At 41.0% G+C, this 22,331-nt stretch overlaps 1 protein-coding gene across 1 annotated transcript in view; it reads right to left on the bottom strand.

The window, feature by feature from the left end:
• Nucleotides 1–2,408: 2,408 nt before the first annotated feature.
• The window catches only part of STK10 (serine/threonine kinase 10), an 89,028-nt gene continuing 69,105 nt past the window's right edge, over nucleotides 2,409–22,331 (bottom strand). The window contains exons 8-19 of the mRNA XM_081942166.1: nucleotides 20,300–20,434; nucleotides 16,901–17,470; nucleotides 16,533–16,663; nucleotides 15,457–15,580; nucleotides 13,155–13,334; nucleotides 12,443–12,535; nucleotides 12,086–12,215; nucleotides 10,471–10,595; nucleotides 9,216–9,404; nucleotides 7,147–7,272; nucleotides 5,987–6,100; nucleotides 2,409–5,294 (exon numbers count right to left, since the gene is read on the bottom strand). Of these exons, the coding sequence (XP_081798292.1) occupies nucleotides 5,154–5,294; nucleotides 5,987–6,100; nucleotides 7,147–7,272; nucleotides 9,216–9,404; nucleotides 10,471–10,595; nucleotides 12,086–12,215; nucleotides 12,443–12,535; nucleotides 13,155–13,334; nucleotides 15,457–15,580; nucleotides 16,533–16,663; nucleotides 16,901–17,470; nucleotides 20,300–20,434 (2,058 nt within the window). The 3' untranslated portion in view covers nucleotides 2,409–5,153. The remainder of the gene's footprint in view (nucleotides 5,295–5,986; nucleotides 6,101–7,146; nucleotides 7,273–9,215; nucleotides 9,405–10,470; nucleotides 10,596–12,085; nucleotides 12,216–12,442; nucleotides 12,536–13,154; nucleotides 13,335–15,456; nucleotides 15,581–16,532; nucleotides 16,664–16,900; nucleotides 17,471–20,299; nucleotides 20,435–22,331) is intronic.

The raw sequence follows: 22,331 nt of genomic DNA, 5'->3' as shown, positions 1-22,331 counted from the left end.
CTTCTCCCAAAGGACTCAGGGCGGTTTACAACATTAAAAAACCCACATCCCAAAAGTTAAAAAGAAATTAAATATATATCCAAAAAAACAAATCGAATTTATGGAACAATACATTTTTAAAAATGAGTTAAAATTAACAGGCCAGGCCGGCTTGCTGGAAAAGCCAACTTTTAGGGCGTGTCGGAAGGACCGGAGGTCAGGGATTATGCGAAGCTCCGGGGACAGCTCATTCCAGAGGGAAGGCGCTCCCACAGAGAAGGCTCTCCCCCTGGGGGTCACCAGCTGACACTGTCTGGCCGACGGCACCCTGAGGAGGCCAACTCTGTGGGATCGTACTGGATGGTGGGAGGCTACTGGTGGCAGTAGGTGGTCTCGCAGGTACCCTGGGCCTAAGCCATGGAGCGCTTTAAAGGTCATAATTAATACCTTGAATTGCACCCGGAAAACAACCGGCAACCAGTGCAGGCCGCCTAAAAGGGGTGTAACATGGGAGCACCTAGGTACCCCCATGATAACCTGCGCGGCCGCATTATGGACCAGCTGAGGCCTCCGGGTGCTCTTCAAGGGCAGCCCCATGCAGACAGCATTGCAGTAGTCCAGGCGAGAAAGGACGAGGGCATGAGTGACTGTGCACAGAGCATCCCGATCCAGAAAGTGGCGCAACTGATGTACCAGGGGAACCTGGTAAAAGGCCCCCCTGGTCAGGTGTTCCTCTAAACTAAGCCGCGTATCCAGGAGGATTCCCAGATTGCGAGCCTTCTCTGAGGGGGCTAAAATTTCTACCCCTATCACCAAAGATGGAACAAGGTGTACAAATCGGGATGACGGAAACCACAGCCACTCAGTCTTGGAGGGATTGAGCTTGAGCCTGTTCCTCCCCATCCAGATCCGCACAGCCTCCAGGCATTGGGACATCACGTCGAGGCATCGTTGGGTGGTTTGGGGTAGAGATGAAAAGTTGGGTATCATCAGCATATTGATGATTTCTTACCCCCAAACCACGGATGATCTCGCCCAGCGGTTTCATATATATGTTGAACAGGAGGGGTGAGAGAACCGACCCCTGGGGCACCCCACAAGTGACGCGTATGGGGGTCGATCTCTGCCCTCCAGTCAACACAAACTGCGACTGATCCGACAGGTAGGAAGAGAACCACCGTAAAATGATGCCCCCCACTCCCAACGCCCTGAGTCGTCGCAGTAGGATACCATGGTCGATGGTATCGAAAGCCGTCGAGAGGTCTAATAGGACCAGGACAGAGGAGCAGCCCCTGTCCCGGGCCTGCCAGAGATCATCGACCAACACGACCAATGCCGTCTCCGTGCTGTACCCGGGCCTGAAACCTGACTGAAACGGATCCAGGTAGACAGCTTCATCCAGGTACTGGGGAAGCTGACGTGCTACCACACTCTCGACAACCTTTGCTACAAGGCAAAGGTTGGAGACCGGACGATAGTTGGCTAAAGAAGCTGGGTCCAGAGAAGGGTTCTTAAGGAGGGGCCTCACCACCGCCTCCTTCAAGGCGGTGGGAAAGAACCATTCTCTCAATGAAGCGTTGGTAATCGCCTGGAGCCAGCCTCGTGTCACCTCCTGGGAAGCCGAAACTAACCAAGAGGGACACGGGTCCAGCACACAAGTGGCAGCACTGAGTCTCCCCATAATCCTGTCCATGCCTTCGGGGGTCACAGGGTCAAACTCATCTCAGATTGTCTCCTCAAGATTCATCCCCGTCAGCTCGCCCGAATCTACCCAGTCAGAGTCCAAGCCTGTCCGGATCTGAGCAATTTTATCCTGCAGATACTAAACAAATTCTTCAGCCCTACCCTGCAAGGGGTCTTTTCCAGTTCCTTGGTTAAGTAAGGAGCGGGTCATCCTAAACAGGGCGGCTGGGCGGTTGTTGTTGTTATGTTAATCTTTGGTGAGATTCACAGCCTTTGGGTCTGGTTGGTAGCTCAACAGCTCGAGTCCTAACCAAGGACCTAGGAACTGTTAAGGTAATGTTGGAAGATAAAAGCTGTTCCAAGTAGGGTGGTTTTTTGTAGACTCAGGATGTTCAAGTCTGATAAATTTAGAATTTCCAAATAGCGAGGTAGCCCTTTAGGTATTGCTCCAAGGGCTCCAATTACAATTGGGACAACACATGATTTCTTTTTCCACAGTCGCTCAACTTCACTTTGTGATTTTTTTCTTGTCTTCAATTCGCTTATCTTCAATTTGCGCATCACCAGGTATTGCAATGTCAATGATTATGATTATTATACAGTATAATTGTTCATATCAAAACAGAACCAATATAAAGTTACATTAACAGTCTTTGAAAGATACAGATTTTCCTTGCTATCAATGTCAACCTTTTTTTAAAAATAATCAATGACGGTGTCTTGTACATAGTTCAAACTAGTCACAGTTTGCTTCAAGAATTAATAGTTTAATATTAAGACATTCCAATACAGTACAGATATTTTCAAGTAAGACCATCTATATTTTAAAAGACACTTTTTACAGGGCCAGCAAGCTGTGGACTTGGTTTTTTTTTTTAATGCCAATCAACAGAATCCTGAAACACAATTCCACTGTAGGCAAGCCAAGATTATGTATAAATACAGCTCAGCACTTCTGACCTAAAGAGACACACAGCAGGAATGCAATTCTGGATCGCAATGCAAAGGCTTAGTGGTTCATATTTTATTAGATTATTTACATCATCGTGGTAACCCAAAGAGAGAAAATCCTTGAGATTTTTTTTTCAAAAAACCCTATAAAAATACAAAATACCTTCTCTCTCCCCACCCTCTCCCAATGAACCCCCCCCCCTAAATTCCCCCTAAGTTAACAAGTGTTTCAAGAAGGGAAAAGATACTTTTTCTTTCAATAACCTTCCTGGAAAAACTGGAAAGTGCATATTGCACAGAGGGAAGTTCCAGCCCCTTAGGGAACAACTAGGATCAGTTTGGCAAGGGAAGGGAAGAGAGAAAAAGCAATTGTGAGTGTATGCCATTGTTTGCTTTTGCTTAGCCAAGAGAGGAAAAAGCAGGAATGTGCATACAAACCAACGCACCCAAGACACAATGATTACAAAGCATCCGTCATTTTCAACACGAAACTAACACTCTTCATTTAAAGAAAATTTGCCTTTACTTTCAACATTCATGTGCAGGCATTGTTCCCTTCTCTCTCTCTCTCTCTCTCCTCACACATTATCTTAACACACAAAGATCCGAAAGAGTTTGAAGAGGGATTAAAGTGCTTTGTGAACACACACACACACTCCCTACAAACGTCTAATATCCAGTATTCTTTTTGCAGACATTTCTTTCAGATTGTATTTTTACCCTGCCACCTTTACTATAATGCTTGACACATTATGGCTGGCTCTGTCAGCAGCCACTAGTTTACTAAACTTCAATTGACATTCCAACAAATTAGCTGTCAGCACAGAAATCAGGTCATTAGCAACAGTGCTTCGAAGAACAGTGCATAAGAAAACAAAACCATTTTTCCTACTGAGAGGGCAACGAGCTGTGCTTAGAACAACCCTATACTGATCACCCAAAGGAACACTGGACCATGTTCTTTCCATAGATGCGTATTGTTCTGAGATGGTGAAAATGAATTGTATCAGCTTTCTGTTTGGACTTATAGCGAAACAAGTACCAAACAATGCATTTAGCGCATATAGCTGGTTGCTCAAATTGAAATCTGTGTGAATTATACTTCATCGATGAGAAAACAACAATTTAAACATAACTCATAGGGAAATGCAAACTAGCAAAGAGGACAAAACCTTTGGAAATTTATATTAAATAAATCAGAACATGTGGAAGGGAAAGAAAAGAGATCTCTTTGGTTAAAAACAGCATTTGTAAAAAAGTTTGAAATACTGAAATACTGCTTTAGCATTTCAAATATATAATAATATATTCTACAACCTGTGGCTTCTCTTAGGTGGCCCTTTCTATTGATTCAGAAAAACTGCAAAGGCTGGAATTACTCATAGCAATCCAGCACTGCTTTATTTCAAAATCGTGTTTTCAATTCTGAGCACACCCAATCATTTAGCAGGAGAAAATCCCTAAGCTAGCATTTGCTGCTCTGTGAAAACTTGAAAATCATATACAATTTGATACAAAGCAAAGTGCCTTCAATCTTAATCCAGCTACACATTTGTTGTCATAGACATCTGGGGTTGCTCTTCTTTAATTTACCTAAAGAATAAACACTAGCTCTTTCCATAAATTCAGCAGAGGTCTCATCCTTGACTGTGGAAAGAAAGGGAATTCTGGTTTGCTAGCACACAGGTAAACCAAAGGTGCAATGCTGCATCTGAAAAGAGAAGCTACTGGGGTCACAGATGATTGACAAAGCAGAGAAAGATCATTTTTCCTTACTGTACATTTACAGCCATTTAGCTTGGGCAAGTCTGTTTATTTAAACACAGCCCAGGTTGGAAGCATTTCCCACAGTCTCTACTCAACCTTCAACAGGACAGAAATTCATGCCTCTGGCTACCCTGTTTGTTTTAAGACTGCTTTGCTTTTAAATGTCAGGCTATTCTATATTAAAAAAATGCAAATTATGTGGCAAGCTGTTTGGAAGATGCTGATCAATTCCAAAAAGGAAGCACAGAACGAAAAGCAGTCTTTTGCTTAATTCACAAGGGTAGAGAGAGACCATGTTGAACACAGGTGATGGTTTACTGTCATCTTAAAGGCTATCACAGGTAAACATCATCTACTATTGAGTCCCAAAGTTCTACTCTTGAGTAAAACCACCTACTCATTAAGCTCAGACACACAGGAAAGCTAACTTGGAAAATTAAATCAATACTGTAATTAATCTCCTCTTAGATCCTTTCCACTGTTCCTTTAGTAAATGGTAAAACTGGCTGGGGAAGGATTCAGCAAGCTATGTAGATTCTGCAGTCGACCCCATCAGCTGGTCCCCTTGAAGCTTGCCACAGCTTGCTTCTAACCTATATGTGAACCTGCCTCATCGCTAGTGGATCAGATTGATCCACATTGACTATCTGGCACACAACTGAACAGGAAACTCTGATCAGAGTTGGCAAAGAGAGGAAGGAGCCCTGTCTGTTGATTTCTCTCCAACAGGCAAAGGCAAGTATTACCAAGCCTTGCCTTCTTAACCCCAAGTATTATGAAGCCTCTGCGGAGCTGAATGGGACAAATTTAGCAGGCTTGTTTGGTGACATAGGAGACAGACCATCAGTTTCTTCACTGAGTTTGAAAAACATCTCTTGTTCTCGCTTTTTCTGATTCAGTTCATCTTCTAGTGCCTGAAACACAAAGACAAAAGAGGTGAAAAGGTAATGTTTTCTCTAATAATAACCTTGGCTTCTCTCTGGGTTCCTGCCAGCTTACAGTTGCAATGCAACCCTGCTCACAAACTTTCAAACTCCTCCCTATTTGTTTTCCTCTAAATTATGGGTCTTGTGGAAATTAACATTTTTCAAATCCTTATTTTGACTAATCTGATTTCAAATTAAAAATTCCACAATGCAATTCTGATACATTAACAACAGTAATAACAATAGTTATTGCTTAAAATAACTGTTGCTTGTTTTCGAAAAGTTATTCAGTACATGATTATTTATAAATGTTTTATTTCTTAAATATTAACTGTTAAGAACAGCAACAGAATCCTTCTTATTCTTTGTTTTAGGGGCCACCGGGGCCTCAAAGGGAACCAGGGCCTCAAGGCGCTCTAGAACCAGCTCCTTTAAAACAAAATATGTTGGTCTACACCAGGGGTGTCAACCTTGCTGACTGGAGAATTATGAGAGTTGGAAAATGGGCCATTTCTGGCCTTCGGGGGACTCACAAACGTTCAAACTGCTCCCTATTTGTTTTCCTCTAAATTATGGGTCTTGTGGAAATTAACATTTTTTAAATCCTTATTTTGACCAATCTGATCTCAAATTAAAAATTTCACAATGTAATTCTGATACGAGCGCAAATTTTTAATCACCTTTTTTCTTGGCCTAAGTTTATCTCGCCAGTCTTTGAGGGTCAGGTTGTGGTTTTCATCCAAGGCTTTCAGTTTTTGGGTCTCATGTTCAACCAGAAGGTGGCACTTTTCATTCTACATAAATTGAAACAAGCAAGAGAGAGACAGAGAGAGAGAGAGAGAGGGAGGGAGAGAGAGGGAGAAATATGAGAAGATATTTTGCAAGGAAGAAACAACACCAGGCCTACCATCTCTTTGACCTAATTTTAGATTGCATGGCCAGCAGCAAAAAGTATGAAGTTATCGTTCTAATATCTTTCTGACATTAAGTAGAAAGTAGTCTCATTCCACCTAATATCACAGATTGCCTCCTTAACTTGGAATTAGCAAATATACCATGGTTAGCATATTGCACTCTAGTCATAAAGACCTGAGATCTATGGTAATCCAAAGAGTTTAATTTGATGCCTTTGAGAAAAATTATTCTCTTTCAAAACTAGTATAACACACCAGGGTTATGTTAGGATTTAAATGAATTAAATGAACCCACATTTACTTATCCATATTTCCCCTCTTGGGTAAAGCTTCAGATATAAATACAATTACCGTATTTTTGGAGTATAAGACTCACCTTTTTCCCTCAAAAAAGATGGTGAAAATCTGGGTGCATCTTGTACACCAAATAAAGCATTTTTGGCCTCCAGAAACCTCACTCCCTTTGCAAAAATGGCTGTGCATAGCCTTTAGGAGGCTTTCAGAGTGATCCTGGGAGCTGGGGAGGGCAAAAATGAGAGAAAAATGGGCCATTTTTGCCTTGTTTTTGTTTTTGTCCCCCCCAGCCCCCAGGAGCACTCTATAAGCCTCCTAAAGGTCCATTTTTGCAAAAAAAATATGCTGTTTTGGGGAGGTCAGCAGAGTGCAAAAACTTTTTTTTTTAATTTGTCTCTTCAAAATCTTGGTGCGTCTTATATTCCGGTGCGTCTTACACTCTGAAAAATATGGTATATGCCAGCATTAAAAAAAAAATCCGTGACATTATCTTCTGTTTTAGGACCGACTGTGACCAGTATTAACAATTCTTTCAGAACATGATAACAGATAGCTGAAAGATTTCATACGTCCTGTAGTTCTGAAGATTAATATAAGCATAAATTAAAATGAACCATTGATATTCAAGTTACCTGTAACTGCTGGAGTTCATTCATGTTGCTCTCACACTGAGCCAACATCTCCTTCATTTGCATTTCATGCTTCTGCTGCTGTTGCGCTCGCTCAGCTTTTTGTCTCTTATCTTCCTGCTGTGCAAACTGTAATGGGGAGAGCACCAATAATCAGGCAAGGTTTGGATGGCTTCCCACAACAGTTATATACCATGTTAGCCCCGAAGATAAGACTGGGCCTGACTCCCGAAATAAGCGCTTGCCTTATGTTCAGGGAGATCTTATTATTTTTGAAGTGCAGGAGGTGACGAGTGTGGTCACCTCATGGCTGTTGCTGTGTTGCAATATTTTCGGGGAGAGCTTATTTTCAGGGGAGGGTTTATTTTAGTGCATGCCCTTAAACATTCTGATTTGGCTTATCATCCAGGGAGGTCTTCGGACACCTTATCATCTCTGTTTCTCTGCTCTGTATTCTTTCCAGAATCTTTCAGCACCTTTTTTTGTAATGTGGTGCCCAGAACTGGACTCAGCATTCCAAATACAGCCTCATCAATGTGGTACAGAGTGGTACTATCACTTACCTTGATCTTGATGCTATCCCTCTATTGATGAAGCCCTGGACTAATTTGGCTTTGCAGCACACTGATGACTCACACTTAAGCAGTGGTCCACCAGGACACCTTGATCCCTCTCATAGGCACTACTGTGTATCCTGTATGGGTACATCTGATTTTTCCTGCCCAAGTGCAGGAACCTACCGTATTTTTCAGAGTATAAGACACATCTTTTTTCCTCAAAAAAGAGGCTGAAAATCTGGGTGCGTCTTATACACTGAATACAGCCTTTTCTGCCTCCTGAAGCCCTGCCCCTTCACCAAAATGGCTGTGCATATCCTTATGGAGGCTTTCAGAGAGCCCCTGGGGCCTGGGGAGGACAGAAATGAGCAAACAACGGCCCACTTTTTGCTCATTTCTGCCCCCCCCAACCCCCAGCAGCATTCTATAAGCCTCCATAAGGCTATGATTGCATTTTTTTTTACAAAAAACAGGGCCGTTTTTGTGAAAAATGGGCCGGTTTTTGCTCATTTCCCCCCCCCTGGAGCACTCTGCAAGCGCCCCCAAAGGCTATTCATGCTTTTAAAAAAAACAGGCCCGCTTTCGTGAAAAATGCGCCGTTTTTGGGGAGACTTGCAGAATGCAAAAACTTTTTCCCCCCTTTTGGAAAGCTCTTTAACTGATTGATGAGAATTACATTGATCAAGTCCTGTGCCAGTAGAAACAAAGTCTTAGGTGCTGCAGATTGTCAGCGATTTCCTTCTCCAGCATATGGATAAATACACCTGGAAACATTCACCTACCTATCTACTCTCTCTCCCCCTTCCTACCTACTGTATTCCCTCCCTCTCTATCCCTCTATCTACCTACCTACTCTCTCTCTCCCTACCTATTTACTGTATTTCTATCTCTCTCCCCCTCTATCTACCTATGTACCTATCTACTCTCTCCCTCTCTCCTTTACTTCCTACTGCATTTCTCTCTCTTTCTCTCTGTCTTTATCCCTCTATCTACCTACCTTTAAAAAAAAGCCTCTTCAAAACCTTGGTGTGTCTTATACTCTGGTGCGTCTTATACTCTGAAAAATACGGTACTTACTACTTGAACTGCATCTCATTGGGTAGGACCCAATGCTCAAGTCTGCCAAGATCCTTTTGAATCTAAGTTCTAAAATGTTACCAATCCATCATCCACAAATTTGATGAGTGCCCTTCAATCTCTTCTAGGTCAGGGGTCCCCAACTCTCAGTTCATGGCCTGGTGGTGGGCCATAGCCTGTTTGGAACCACGCCATGGACGTAGTGAATGAGCACATGCATGCAAGCATGTGAAGCTGCCTTTGTGAAAGTGGTGTGCCTTCTCAAAACCATCCCTATGCCCCTCCCCCCCATGCTGCTGCTGCCTCTGCTGGTCCGCCAAACTGGAATGTAAGTCATTTATGAAGAAGTTGAAGAGCACTGGTGGCCCCAAGGCATCTCTATACCTAATGAACGTTCTCAGGCAGATCCCTTCACCCAGCTCTGACAGTCAACTTCACCTGTTTTATCTTCTCTCTCTGTTCTGAGGCACTTCCACTGGAGTTGATATGGAGACTCTTTTTATACATGGCCATGCGGGTTTTCCCTTCACTCCTCTGAATTTTGGGGAGACGGGCCCTCCCTTGCTGCTGCCGAACTTTCAGCTGTTCTATCATGCGCTGGTTATATCGTTGCATTTGCTCGCGTTCCTGCAATATAAATCAACAGAGTGGTGGGAGCCAGTGTAGGAGAATGCCCCACATTGCATTCAGAGACATCAATGGCAAGGAGCTGCAAATTATCAAACAAAAAGGGTTATTGGGGGGGGGGGGGAGAAGTAATATCAATCTGGAAAATCTGAAGATGCAGAGGAGGCTAGTACATTTTTTTCCCTGAAGGAAATAACATCAATGCCTCCAGCTCCTATGAATGCATCCCTAGCGTAAGCTATTGGGAACTATCACAGAGACAACAATGCTAATTAGGCCAGCTGAAACATAAAAGCTATCATAGAAAACTGCCAAATTACAGATCCACCCGGTGGGATTTCTTAATGGAAATCATAATCAGTATGCCACTTATGTGCAGAAAGACTACTGTTCAATGAAATGTGTAGTGATGTGTAATAAACTATGCACATAATAAGCAATATATGAATATTAGCAATCATCCAGATCTACAGTACAGATGCCAATAAATCAGAAGTACAATATATACTATTGTACTATTAGTACAATATTATTGTATATATTAGTATCCTCCATATAGAGAAGGAACATTAGAATCATCTCTAATGGAAATGAAAGACATCTTGTTCCATAATGTAAAATAAGCAATTTTGTCAAAGGTTCAATGCAATTTCTATCATAGCAAAAGGTAGAAATAGAACATTTGATCTAATGTTGTTGTTTCTTTCTTGGAAATCAGAGTTTGATCTGGTTTGGAGAAACCCTCTAGCAAACTTGACTATAATCACAGTGGATATTGGAACTACAACCCAACACATTGAGAGAATCCTAATTTAGGAGAGCCTAACTCTAAGCGTGTGTCCTCCCCTAATAACTATAATTGTATTATAATTAGAATATTCTTTTCCAGGAGCTCTTAAGAGCCTACGGTTACCATACAATTTTAAAGCATCAATATTGTGATTCTCTACCAAATAAGCTTTCCCACATCTCCACAGTCCGATTCTTCTGCACGCTTGCTTTGTATATCTGCAACTTTAGATCCCACCTATAATTCAAAAGAACTGAAAACAGAAAATGTTGCTACCTTCTCGTGTTTCCGGAGCAGCTCGTGTCTCTGGAGGAAATACTGATCTTTTATTTGTTGTTTCAAAGTCTGGTGTTTCTCCTGCAGATGGTGCTCTTCAATATCCCAAATAGTAGCTTCTCGGTCTACAGGGTTAAATATATATATGGTCATTCAATATTTGAACAGAGAGGGGAAGAGTAACTGTTTCAATGTCAACGTGTCTAACCTTATGCTCAGTTTCTGTCCTCTCTTTACATTATGACATTATGGGCCTGAAATTAAAAGGTGAATGAATGACAAGAGCAGCTGTTTTTCTTTCCACAGGGGTTCCCAAAGCAAGAAAAAAGGAAGAATATGTTTGTGGGGGAGGGAATTGACTGCAAAACCTTTCCTACAGAGATGGGAAACCTGTGAGCCTTTAGATTAGTGGTTAGTGATCAGTAAAAATAATCATTTCCCAATCTGTGTTCCTACAATCCATAGATTGCTGTGTTAATACCATTAAAAAACATAATTTTCAAAAATTAATGGTACCTTGAAGCATCTCCTATGAAGTATGAAGCTTTTGCATGCAATTTTCCTGATTCACATTTTAAAAAAATGATAAGCCTCCCTGAATACGAATTTCACTATTGCCATTTTAAAATAATTTTTTCTCTGCTTTCTTTCTTAATTTTTTAGCAGATTATCAGGCTGAGCCTGAGAAGAAGGTCAAATGCATCATAGGTTTGGAGTCACTATGACCCCACAAAAGAGATCTAAGTCCAGCCCCTCATCCAAGGTTAGGGTTAGTCTATTGACTTTTATCTGGTACCAATTTGCCTTGACTGTTCGTAGATCAGGTTCTTGTATATAAGTTTCAGGGAATAAACTTGCAGTGCTTTTGAATTCCTGCTTTCCTGAACTTAACACTTTTTTCTCTTTGCATATCTATTCCACATATATACTTTTTAAAAAGTACACTTTATGTACATAAAATACGGCTTTGTGACAGATGAGATCTCTTTCCATCATATCTTTTACAAACAGTTCTTCAGAAGAGATCTTTTCATTAAAGGAAGATAAACAACCAGATACTACAATCTGGGAAGAATTCATACTATGGTGGCTTTTGCTTCCTTGGAAATCTGTGGCAAAGATTTACTTTTGCATTTCTATTTCTGTTTTGATTCCAACTCTCACCAGCACCAGCCAGGAAGCTGTAAGCTATGGATCAGAATATCTGGAATATCACAAGTTTTCCCATCCCTGTGTTATAGGTAAGCTCTATTTTTTGATGCATTATTGTTGGCTTTCAAGCTAGCACTTGACAAAAAAGTGACAAAAAAGTGGCCTGGAAACTTATAACTTCAGATTAATTGGCTCCTTTTCCAAAAATAACTATCTTAAAAACATTATTTTAAAAACTTAAAATATTATTCCATAATATAAATACTGATGAGCACTCAACACAATCTAAGGCATGCTTCTTGTTACTGTGATGGATTTGCATTCTTTCTGTTTACAGCTTTCTCAATGTTCTCCAATAGGTTGCATTGCCTTTAAATGAAAGCATATTCTTCATAGTTTGACTTCATTACTCGTAATCCATTCTAACTGGTCCATTTAATGGGGGGGGGGGGGGAGAAAGCACCTCTCATAAGTTGCTGCTTTTTATTGAGGCAATCACGTTCTTTGTCACAGATCTCTTTCCGATTCTGAGTTGTAATGTTTTTCATAGCCTGCTCCAGATCCTCAGATTGCTTGGCTATAAAGTCTTGTTCCTGGAATGAGAGAGGAGATGTATGAATGCTCATCTTGGCTGGCCAGAGCTTTCCCAACTTTCTGCCAAGTTTTAGATATGTTGGGACAGTAATTCTCAAACTAATTAGAAACTAGAATTCCAGACACTCTGAAAGTCTTTGAGATAATCCATAGTGTTTCTGGTTGGGAATCTAATGTTGCTGTAAGAGTTTGTGCTACAATGTCAATTAAATCTCTCTCGCCTTACCATAACTTGCTTTTTTTGTACAAATTCATCCATCTTCACTTTCATGCTGCTCTTGCGTTGTTGCCGTGGGAGCTTTTCAATGTCATTCTTGAGCTTCATAAGAAGGAAAAAGACAAGCAGTCAAACTTTTGAGATATTCAGAACCACCGGAGAGCCCTTTGTAGCTTAGAAGGATCTATAATAAAGTTTCACACATTTAGCAGAAAGCTGAAGAGTGCAGTCAGTTTTTTGTTTCTCTTCTGTCTCTCCTTCCTACTGTCTTGCTGTAGCTCATTCTTTTATTATTGGCCATTTTTAAATTGGCATTGTCCCCCACATTCCACCCTAAATACCTTTTTATTCAGCAATCCCACCTAGGTCAATAGAATGTATTTCTAATGTGGCTATAGAGAAATGTCTAAAGATGTTGAAAGAGTTTGTGGAAGAAGTGAGATTTGAACCAGGAACTTTACAATTTACAGCTCAATCATTGAGCAACTTCGTTAGCTCTTCAGGTTTTCCTCCCGTCTCTCTCACCCTACTTTTTCATTCTTCTTTCTCTTAGTGCCTTCTCTGTATTTCTGTATATTTTTTCCTCCTTAGGCTACTTTCTTCATCGTCTTGGATTTCACCTTCCAAGCCCTTGAACTGCTTTGTTTATGACAAACACTTTAACTGACAGCTGGGTTGGCATCTGAATATTATCCTAGCATGTAAGAATTCAAAGCTTTACCTCTTTCTTTTTTTGTTTCAGCAGTTCTTGAAATTTAACCAGATCCCGTTCTTGCTCAGCACGTATACGTTTAGCTTCATCTCGGCGGTGCAGTGCATGATCTTGCTCCATTTTTTCAATCAGCTGTTTCTGTTGCCGTTCTAGGTTTTCTAGTTCAGTGTCGTAAAACCTCTTCTTTGACTACACAAGAAAAGTCAGACAGAACCTTAATTCAGTAATAAAAGCAAAGTTGGGGGGTGGGACCCAGCAAGCTTAGGTACCTATGTTTGGTTTCATACAAGGACCATTAGTTAAGTTCATATTAATGAATTCATATTAATGAGAAACTTCCTAACAATGAGAACAATTAATCAGTGGAACAGCTTGCTTGCAGAAATTATGGGCATTCTATCACTGGATGTTTTTAAGAAGAGTCTAGACAGTCACTTATCTAAAATGGTATAGGTTCTCCTGCTTCACAGGGGGCTGGACTAGAAGACCTCCAAGATCCCTTCCAGCTCATTCTATACTGAATCTAAAACATCCTCTCACTATCTTGCCTGTGAACATTAAAGAGTCCATTGTTGGAGCTGTAACTGAGAAGTAAATCTTATTACTTCATCTCGGATTCAGCAAGAGAAAGCAAGACCACTCACTTCATCATGCTTGCCATTTTTTAAATGTTTTAGCTTAATGTAATTTCTTTGTTGTGAGTCACCCAAAGTTGTTGAGAGTCAGGCAGTATGCATGTTATAACAACAATAGTAGCTGTGATGTGACACCTCTGAACTAGTGCAGGAATGATGGACAATATTATGGGACTAGCAATAGCAATAGCACTTAAGACTTATATACCGCTTCATAGTGCTTTTACAGAGTCAGCATATTGCCCCCAACAATCTGGACCCTCACTAGTGACTAGTGTGACTAGTGGCCTCACTGATCTTAATGCAACCCTTTTGAGGATGATAGGATTCATTTTGCTGATGATTGATTCAGCAATGACAGTCTGAACAGTAACCATTAGAACCTGACTGTGGTATCCTTATCTGTAGGTTGTGGATTGCCCCCCCCTCTCTGTGTGTGCGCGTGTGTTACAGTAGATGAGGAAAAAACTGTTCAAGATTCCTTCTATGTATAAGATTGGATGACGCACATAAGCAGCAGGAAGAAATAATGGGAAAAATTGCTCAAGTACAAGAATAATTTCAGAGAACATTATAAATGATCAAAAACATGAGAAATTCCTATTCAGCCTGATTGAAAACTGGGAATGTATAGCCCTGAGGAAAACTCAAGGATGGCGACTGTTAACTCTTCAAATATAGTATTTGAAACATTACTGCCATTTTGGGGGAAAATTTAACAATAGAGAAGCTCAGAAGGATTCAGTAATGCTGATACTGGCAGATGAAATGATTGCATCTGTTTACATAACTCTTCTTCAACCTTGCATTCTCCAGATGTGTTGGAGTACAGTTCCAACAAACTCATATTACTATAGTCATGATGCCTGCATGCCCTTAGTTATGGGATAAGACCTGCAGAAGACCCCAAATTAGAGGTGGCATACTATGAGACGTAAGAAAAGTGATTGGAAGGAAATTCTTCTCCCAGAATGTTTAATTAAATATGCTGCTTCCTGACATTCTAAACATACAGGAGAATCTTGAATAGAAATGCACACCAAATTTTACAACACAAAAATGCATAACTAAAAATTAATTATGTTTGGATGGGAGATTCCTGTAATTTTTCTTAGTAGTGTGAGAAATTATTAGGGATAGAAGGAAGCATAGTCCTTGTTTTGTATGTGTTAGGTGAGGAATGTGAAACATTGTATTCTCCATCTGTTTTGAACTGCAGCTTCAAAAAAACAGCATGAGAAGTTCTTGAACTTCCAAAAGTTCAAAACATTTGGAATTTTGCGACTTGATATTATGATTTTAGCAAGGATTTTCCAAAGGATCTTCAACGTTTGAAAACACTAAAATATAAACAGAGGAAAATTATTCTGAATAATAAAAGATTATAAGCCTCTCACACCTAACATCCACAATCTATATAGTAAAGAATGTTATTGTCATTTTTTACGTTATGTTATGTTTGTTATGTTACGATACGATATATAATGTATTAATATTGATACATTCACACAGGTCAGATTGCCATTCTATCCATAATTCTTCAGAGAACTGACACTACCTTTAGTGCCAGGGTTTAAGTTTTTTCCTAGCCTAATTAATACCACTTATGGCTTGTTAATTTTTCTTTTCTCCTTCTTTGGCCAAGTTCTGGGGTGGCAATTCCTTTTCCCACTTACATTCATTTCTTGTTCAAAACGTTTTAACATTTGTTCCAGGAGCAGCTGATGCTTGTTTGTTAATTGTGTCTGATTCCGATGTTCCTCTTTCTGAAGTAAACGTAGCTCCCGCAGCTCCTGGCGCCTGCAGAGTAGAACAGAAGTCAGAACAGAAGTGAAGTAGAACAGAAGTTTAGGAACAAAGGAGAAGCTTTCCAGTTACAACTAAAGCTACGCAGAAGCACCGTTTAGGTTAAAATAATCATAATGAAGACTAGCCAAGATGGGCTGCCTGCTGCCTTCTGCCTTCTAAGGATCTAGAATCTCCTTCAGGGGAGAATTGACTCTTTCAATCACTGTCACGAACAGACACCACTTTTGGCCTGCAGGTAGAATATTTTAAAGAGGCTGCTTTTTTCAGCTCTTTCTTGTTCATATTTGCACTTCTGACCTTGAATTATTCAGATTACATCATGCAAACTTTTTGAATAAATGCCGTTTAATACAACCCAACAACTGCATGCAAGAATGTATCTCAGTATAAAACTTGGCAAGCTGAAAGAAATATAATGAACAACTCAGGTAAGTTTGTGGTGTTGACCTCTGTTGAACTGAGTTTTAGAAAACTGTTGTTATATGTCACTTTTTTGGATATAATTTAGAATTTACATCTCAAATTTGCCAAGCATTTATTGACTCCTGTGTTAATTAAAAAAAACAGGCAAAAACATTAGCAATGAATTGCTGAACTTTCATTTTTCCCTTCCCCATTCTTGTTCTGTTGCATGGTTTAGTGCTTTCTAGATGTAATCTTCTGCAACTCCCATAAATGCAAGCTAGCCTTTGGCCAAGCTGGATGGAATACTGGATGATAACTCTCAATATCTGGTTCTAATCTCCAGCGAATAGGAACCTCGTAGATATGCTTCTTTGTGCTGTACTTGAACAAGATGTCCTCCTATTTTTGTAGATTCTCTGATTCAGGGCTAAATCTTATTGCCATCAGAAAATTCTTCCTAATATTTAACCTTTTCACTGATTACCTAAATGGTCTGGCCTGTATAAATCCTTACAAACAAAACACAATTTTAGCTTGCCTGAGGAATCTCATCTCTTCATCCTTCTTTTCATCTTCACTGATGATTTTTGAGGTGGTAACACTCACTTCCACTCCATCAACTACAAATCTTCTTGTCCGTTTCAATGTCATGTTCTGCATTTTTGCATTCTACACATATAACAAAAGAAACAGTGTAAAAAAGACAAGAAGACATTCTGGATACGGAATAATTATTTATTGTAACTAAACAAAATGTGCTTTCCCTTCCAACCCTCTTCCTAAGCAGTGCTTGCCCTCTCTGGTGGCACAAAAAAGAGGCGGCAGCTGCTGTGCTTTTTGCTGATCATTCAATGGGGGGGGGGTGCCTCCATAACGCTTTGCCCACCCACAATCTTCAATTCCTACCTTTAGGGAGTGGGACTCACTGCCTCTGTGCAGGGACAGATCAGCAGACAAAGAGATGTTGAGGTCCATACTCTCTGAAGCAGAGGTGCTACCGGAATCAGAATCTCTCTTGAAGCTGTCATTCTCAAACTGAGAAGAATTCATGCTCCCATTGGGGAGTTGTTCTTCAGTCGGGGTTTCAGGGAGGCTGTTTACAGTGTGGCTTCCCCAATTTGAATCCTCCCTGTTTGCTGTCTCGGTGCTTTCCTTTTGGTGGTTGGCAGCCCCATCCTCTGCTGGCTTAAGGTTTTCATTGGGCTGCAAAGCCTGGGGGCTGGTGCTTAACTTCTGTTTGGCACCAGGAAGAGCTGAATAACTTTCTATTCCCAACAAACATGAGTGCTCAGCAGTTTCAGTTCTAGGTTCTTCCTTCAAAACCTTGTTGTCCTGCCCATTTATAGCTTCCTTGACATGCTCCAAAGGCAACTTTGGTCCATTGGCCACAAGCGATAAGCGGTTTTCTTGAAGCTTTTCTCCTTCCAAATCTTGCTGGCTTGCAAGAGAGGAATTCCTCTTCTGAACATCGTGAGGCTGATTGAAGGAGGAGGACAGACAAGAAGAAGACAATTAAATTAGCCTTTAAAATTTTTTTGCTTGAAGGAACAAGAAAGAACAATGAAGGAACAGAACACTGAACACATTGAGATAAAACAGAGACTCGTTCTAAAGAGAAACAGGATCACGCTCTCCTCCAGAAAAGAATTTTTGCAAACAAAACCACTGAAAATTAGGCTGAGGTAGGTCATTTGTTTCATCATTGAGTTCTTAGGGAACTTTGAGTACCTAGAACAGTGATGGTGAAGCTTTTAGGCACCGAGTGCCCAAACTGAAAGGTACCCCCATGTGCGAACATGGACATGCATGCATGCGCAGCAGAGACCCAAAGACCAGCTGGCCAGCCCAACACCGGCATTGTGGAAAGATCTTTTTCTTTCGTGAGCTTCTGTTTTATCATTTGCAGGGAAACAGAAGCTCACAAAAGAAACACCATGGAGATCTGACCTGGAGTGATGGCGTGTGTGCCAGCAGAGTGGCCTCTATGTGCCACCTCTGGCATGTGTGCCATAGGTTCACCATCACAGACCTAAAGAATACTCTCCCTCCCTGCCAGCTTATAGAGTGGAGGTGGGGAGGAAGTGGGAGATAGAAGTAAAAGAGAGAGTTTAATTCTCTCCTAGTAATTTGGCACTGATTAAGATGCTTTCCCCTCTTCTGCTTCATCAGTTCACAGAGGGTCTTATTGCTGGTCTATAAAATGTTCCCCTTGCTAGAGAACAGCTGACAACATCCTGGCAAAACCTTCCAGAAGGCTGTGTTTTGACTTTTCTTTGACACTGATAGTGAACTGTTACTTGAAGTATGTTGCCCCAGCTTACTCTTTGCCAATTTTGCTTCCCTTGGCCTGCCTTTACACTTCTCGGTTTCTCTCCTCCGTAAGCCTTCTGTCAGGGTTACAGGATCTCCAATTTATAAACTAGAAAAAGCCTGCAACCAAGAACACTGAATTTTTGACATGCCCTTGGCATGCTATTACAAGAATAAGGGGAGAAGGATGAGATATTAGACATCTGAGAGACTGAACTGTAGCATTACTAAAGCAGAAGCAGGGATCACCACTTCTGCCTCTAAAGAGCCAATCTCCTCCTCTTTGTCGTATTGTCCAATCTTTGGAATGTCACTACTGTGGATGTGGAAATCCAGACAGTGGAAAAACTCTAGGACCGTGATGGCGAACCCATGGCACATGTGCTGGAAGTGGCACGCGGAGCCATCTCTCTGGGCACGCGAGCCATCACCCATTGCTCTTCCAGGTTCTGGAACACTGGCTAGCTGGCAGGAGTGCCAGAAACCAAAAGCGCAGCAGACCGGTGCGCATGTGCACAGTGGGCAGCTGCTCTTCTGGTTTCTGATGCACGCATGCGCACCGGCCACCTGGTGTTCATTTCTGGCACACATGCACACAATGACCAGCAGATGCACACGCCAGAAACCAGAATCTTCCCAGCACGCATGTGTGCACTGGGCGACTGCTCTTCTGTTTTCCAGCGCGAGCATGCACACTGGCCAGCTGGCCTTCACGTATGTATGCAAACCAGAAACCAGAAGACTAGGTGGCTGGTGCACACGCATGCACCGGAAACCAGAAGAGCAGCCACCCAGCACATGCATGTGCACCGGGTGGCTGCTGTTCTGGTTTCCAGCATGTGCACATGTGCACACGCTCCCGTTTCGACACTCGGTGCTGAAAAGGTTTGCCAACACTGCTCTAGGCTCTATGGCAGTGGTTCTCAAACTTTCCAATTCCGCGACCCTTTAATACAGTTCCTCATGTTGTGGTGACCCCCAACCATAAAATTGGTGTCTCGGTTCCTAAAACCATCGAAAATATGTATTTTCTGATGGTCTTAGGCGATCCCTGTGAAAGGGTCATTAGACCCCCAAAGGGTTCCCGACCCACAGGTTGAGAACCACTGCTCTATGGTGAGATTCCTTGGCAGGAAGATCTACTGGGAATTAGCTGTTATACTGAAGACCCTGGCTTGTGCAGTCAGCTGGCTACTGATGGCTATGTCTGAATGGAGATTGGGAACCTGGACAGAGTATAATACTAGAACAGCTTTTTCAGTATCTCAGTCTTGTGTCCTCTGTGTCTTGTCTTTAAACCATATCAGCTTTCCTAGGAATGCTATTCTTTCATCTGTTTTAGATAATATCCTTGTTGTTGGCTAGTGACTCCAGATCTCACCTTGCTTGATGATCCTGAATCATTCAATGGATTAAACGCCTCTTCCCTGTCCAAAAATCTATCCTTCTATCTGCCCCAGGTATGCCTGAAAACAGCCAACCCAGCCCGGCCCAGGAAGCAGCTTGCAGTTTTTATCCTAAACAGCTAAAGGCTATGTTCTTCATAGTTAAAGGTGCCAATAATTAAAACTTTTCCTAGGAGACATGTTTGTCCACACTGCAAGTGCATTTATTAAGAAAGCCGTCCTGCAAGCGGAAAGGGAAGGCTTGGCTTCCTGCCCAAACATTGTTTGAAGGATTCCTGGCTGCTGAATGAAGAGCAGCCTCTTCCCATCTAAGGAGCCTGTTCTTCCTGCCCACCTGCACAAAAGCAACACAACTCCTCTCTTTTGCAAGTTAGTTGCAGGGGTCAAAGGTGGATTTCAAAAATCCAGCTAATGTAGTTTGTGGGCTCTGAATCATTTTTAATGTGAATGTATACTGTACATATGTCTGTGTCTACTAATGCATATGTGTATAAGCACACATTCAGATATGTATAGGGGGGAAAGTAATATTTTGCCTTGTTTCTTTATCACAAACATCACTTAATGCAACAAAAGGAATTCAACGTACAGAGGCAGTTTCTGATGAGTCCTCCTCTTCACCTTCCTCTCTATTGTCTTCAATTTCCTCCATCACTTCAGCCTTTGCCTCTGCCACGAGCTCACGTAAGGCTTTATTACTGGTGACCTTGCTGACAAAAGGATGCTAAAAAAAAATCAAGTTCATGATGAGCAAACTAGTCTGATCCTCTTGCAAATCAAGAGCAAGACAGTTTAAAGTGAATGTTGAGGCCTTGTCAGCTGCTTCCCTCTTCCTTTGCTACTCAAATAGTCATGTGCAATACAGGTAGGAAAATATTAGAAAGTGCAGAAAAGAATAGATTAACATTAGAAATTAAGGAGAAAGAACAAGCTGATGATTATGTGATATGGGAAGTATTTTGTCAATGGTTAGAGAATTAAAAAGGACATTGCAAATAAAATAAGGCAAAAAGAAGAATAGAAAATATATTGAGAGATAAATATAAAATGATAATTGTTAGTTTTAGTATGATGAGAATAAATATGTTTAATGTTATTATTGTATTTTCATTAGAAGATATGTTAAGAATGAAATGAAGAGCTTTATATTTAACTGTTCAATGTATTATAATTTATGGAAGGATGTTGCGCAGAAATATTTGTACCCAGATGACACACTGCTTATGGAAAGATGGAATGTTTATATTTTAAAAATTTTAAAGTAAATAAAAAACTTTATTAAAAAAAATACATATAGTCCTCCAACGTCCACAATTGAGCCCTGTGATTAAGTTTGATCTTTGTTAAGTGAATTTTGCCCCATCTTATGACCTTTCTTGCCAGAGTTTCAAAGTGAATCATTGCAGTTGATAATTTAGTAACACAGCTGTTAAGTGCACTGGTTTTGCTTGTCAAAAGTGTTAAAATGGAATCGCATGACTTTGGGACACAGCAATGGTCGTAAGTATGGACCAATTGCCAAGCATCTGAATTTTGATCACGTGAACATGGGGATGCTGCAAAGATTGTAAGTGTGAAAAATGGGCATACCGTATTTTTCGGAGTATAAGACGCATCCTTTTCCCTCCTAAAAGAGGGTGAAAATTTGGATGCATCTTATACACTGAATGTAGCCCCACCCACCCATGGGCCCCATCACTTTGATGTCTGCCTCCCAGCAATTTACCTCTTTGCAGCAAATGGGGGCTCGCGGAGGCTTCAATAAGCTATAGCAACCCCTGCAGCCTCAAACAGCTGATGATCGGGAGAAATTGAAAGTGAAACTTGCTGTTTGCTCCAAGAGGCAAACTGCTGCGAAGACAGAGACAGATTTTTTTCCCTTGTGCTAATCAGGCTGTTTGCTGCAAGAGGTAAATCAACAACTATAAATGCCTATAGAATGTTCAAATTATTAGACTTATTTTTTAAAGACTGCTTTATTATTATTCTAGACAACTTAACAAAATGAAGCAGCTTTTTAAAACAAATGCTTGATCTGAAGAGGCCCAGTGCTTATTGTTTTTAAAAGTGCAATTCTTTTAAATAGCAGAGAATAACTCTACTTCCAGAAAGCACATCAATTTTAACAACATCTGTCCAAGTATAGTCTGAAATATAACACTACAAACAGTGTATATTGTCTGTACTGTTTGTTGCAAGGAGGCAAATTGCTGGAAGATAGAGGCAGATATTTTTCCCTTATTTTCCTCCCCAAAATCTAGGTGCGTCTTATACTTCGGAGCATCTTATACTCCGAAAAATATGGGTAAGTCACTTTTTTCAGTGCCGTTGTAACTTTGAACAATCATTAAGGAACTGTTGTAAGTTACGGACTACCTGTACAATGTATTGATCATGAGTTACAGGCAATAATATTGCAATCTCTAACTTTAAAATAAATAGTCATTAATCAGTTTCTGCATTACTGGGGCCAAAATATTCCCAGAAAATGTTAGGAGCTAGAAGTATATTTACTTATCAGACTTTTATATAGTCCGACTGGTTTCTTTCACAGTTGTGGAATATGTGCACTTCCAAATAGCAGTTCTACACAAACACGTAGCATAATCTCTTTGACAGTG

Source organism: Natrix helvetica, assembly GCF_964273705.1.
Source record: "Natrix helvetica genome assembly, chromosome: 1".
NCBI classification, from domain to species: Eukaryota; Metazoa; Chordata; class Lepidosauria; order Squamata; family Natricidae; genus Natrix; species Natrix helvetica.
The sequence above is the reverse complement of the archived record's forward strand: the minus strand, read 5'-3'. Positions and strand labels throughout refer to the sequence as shown.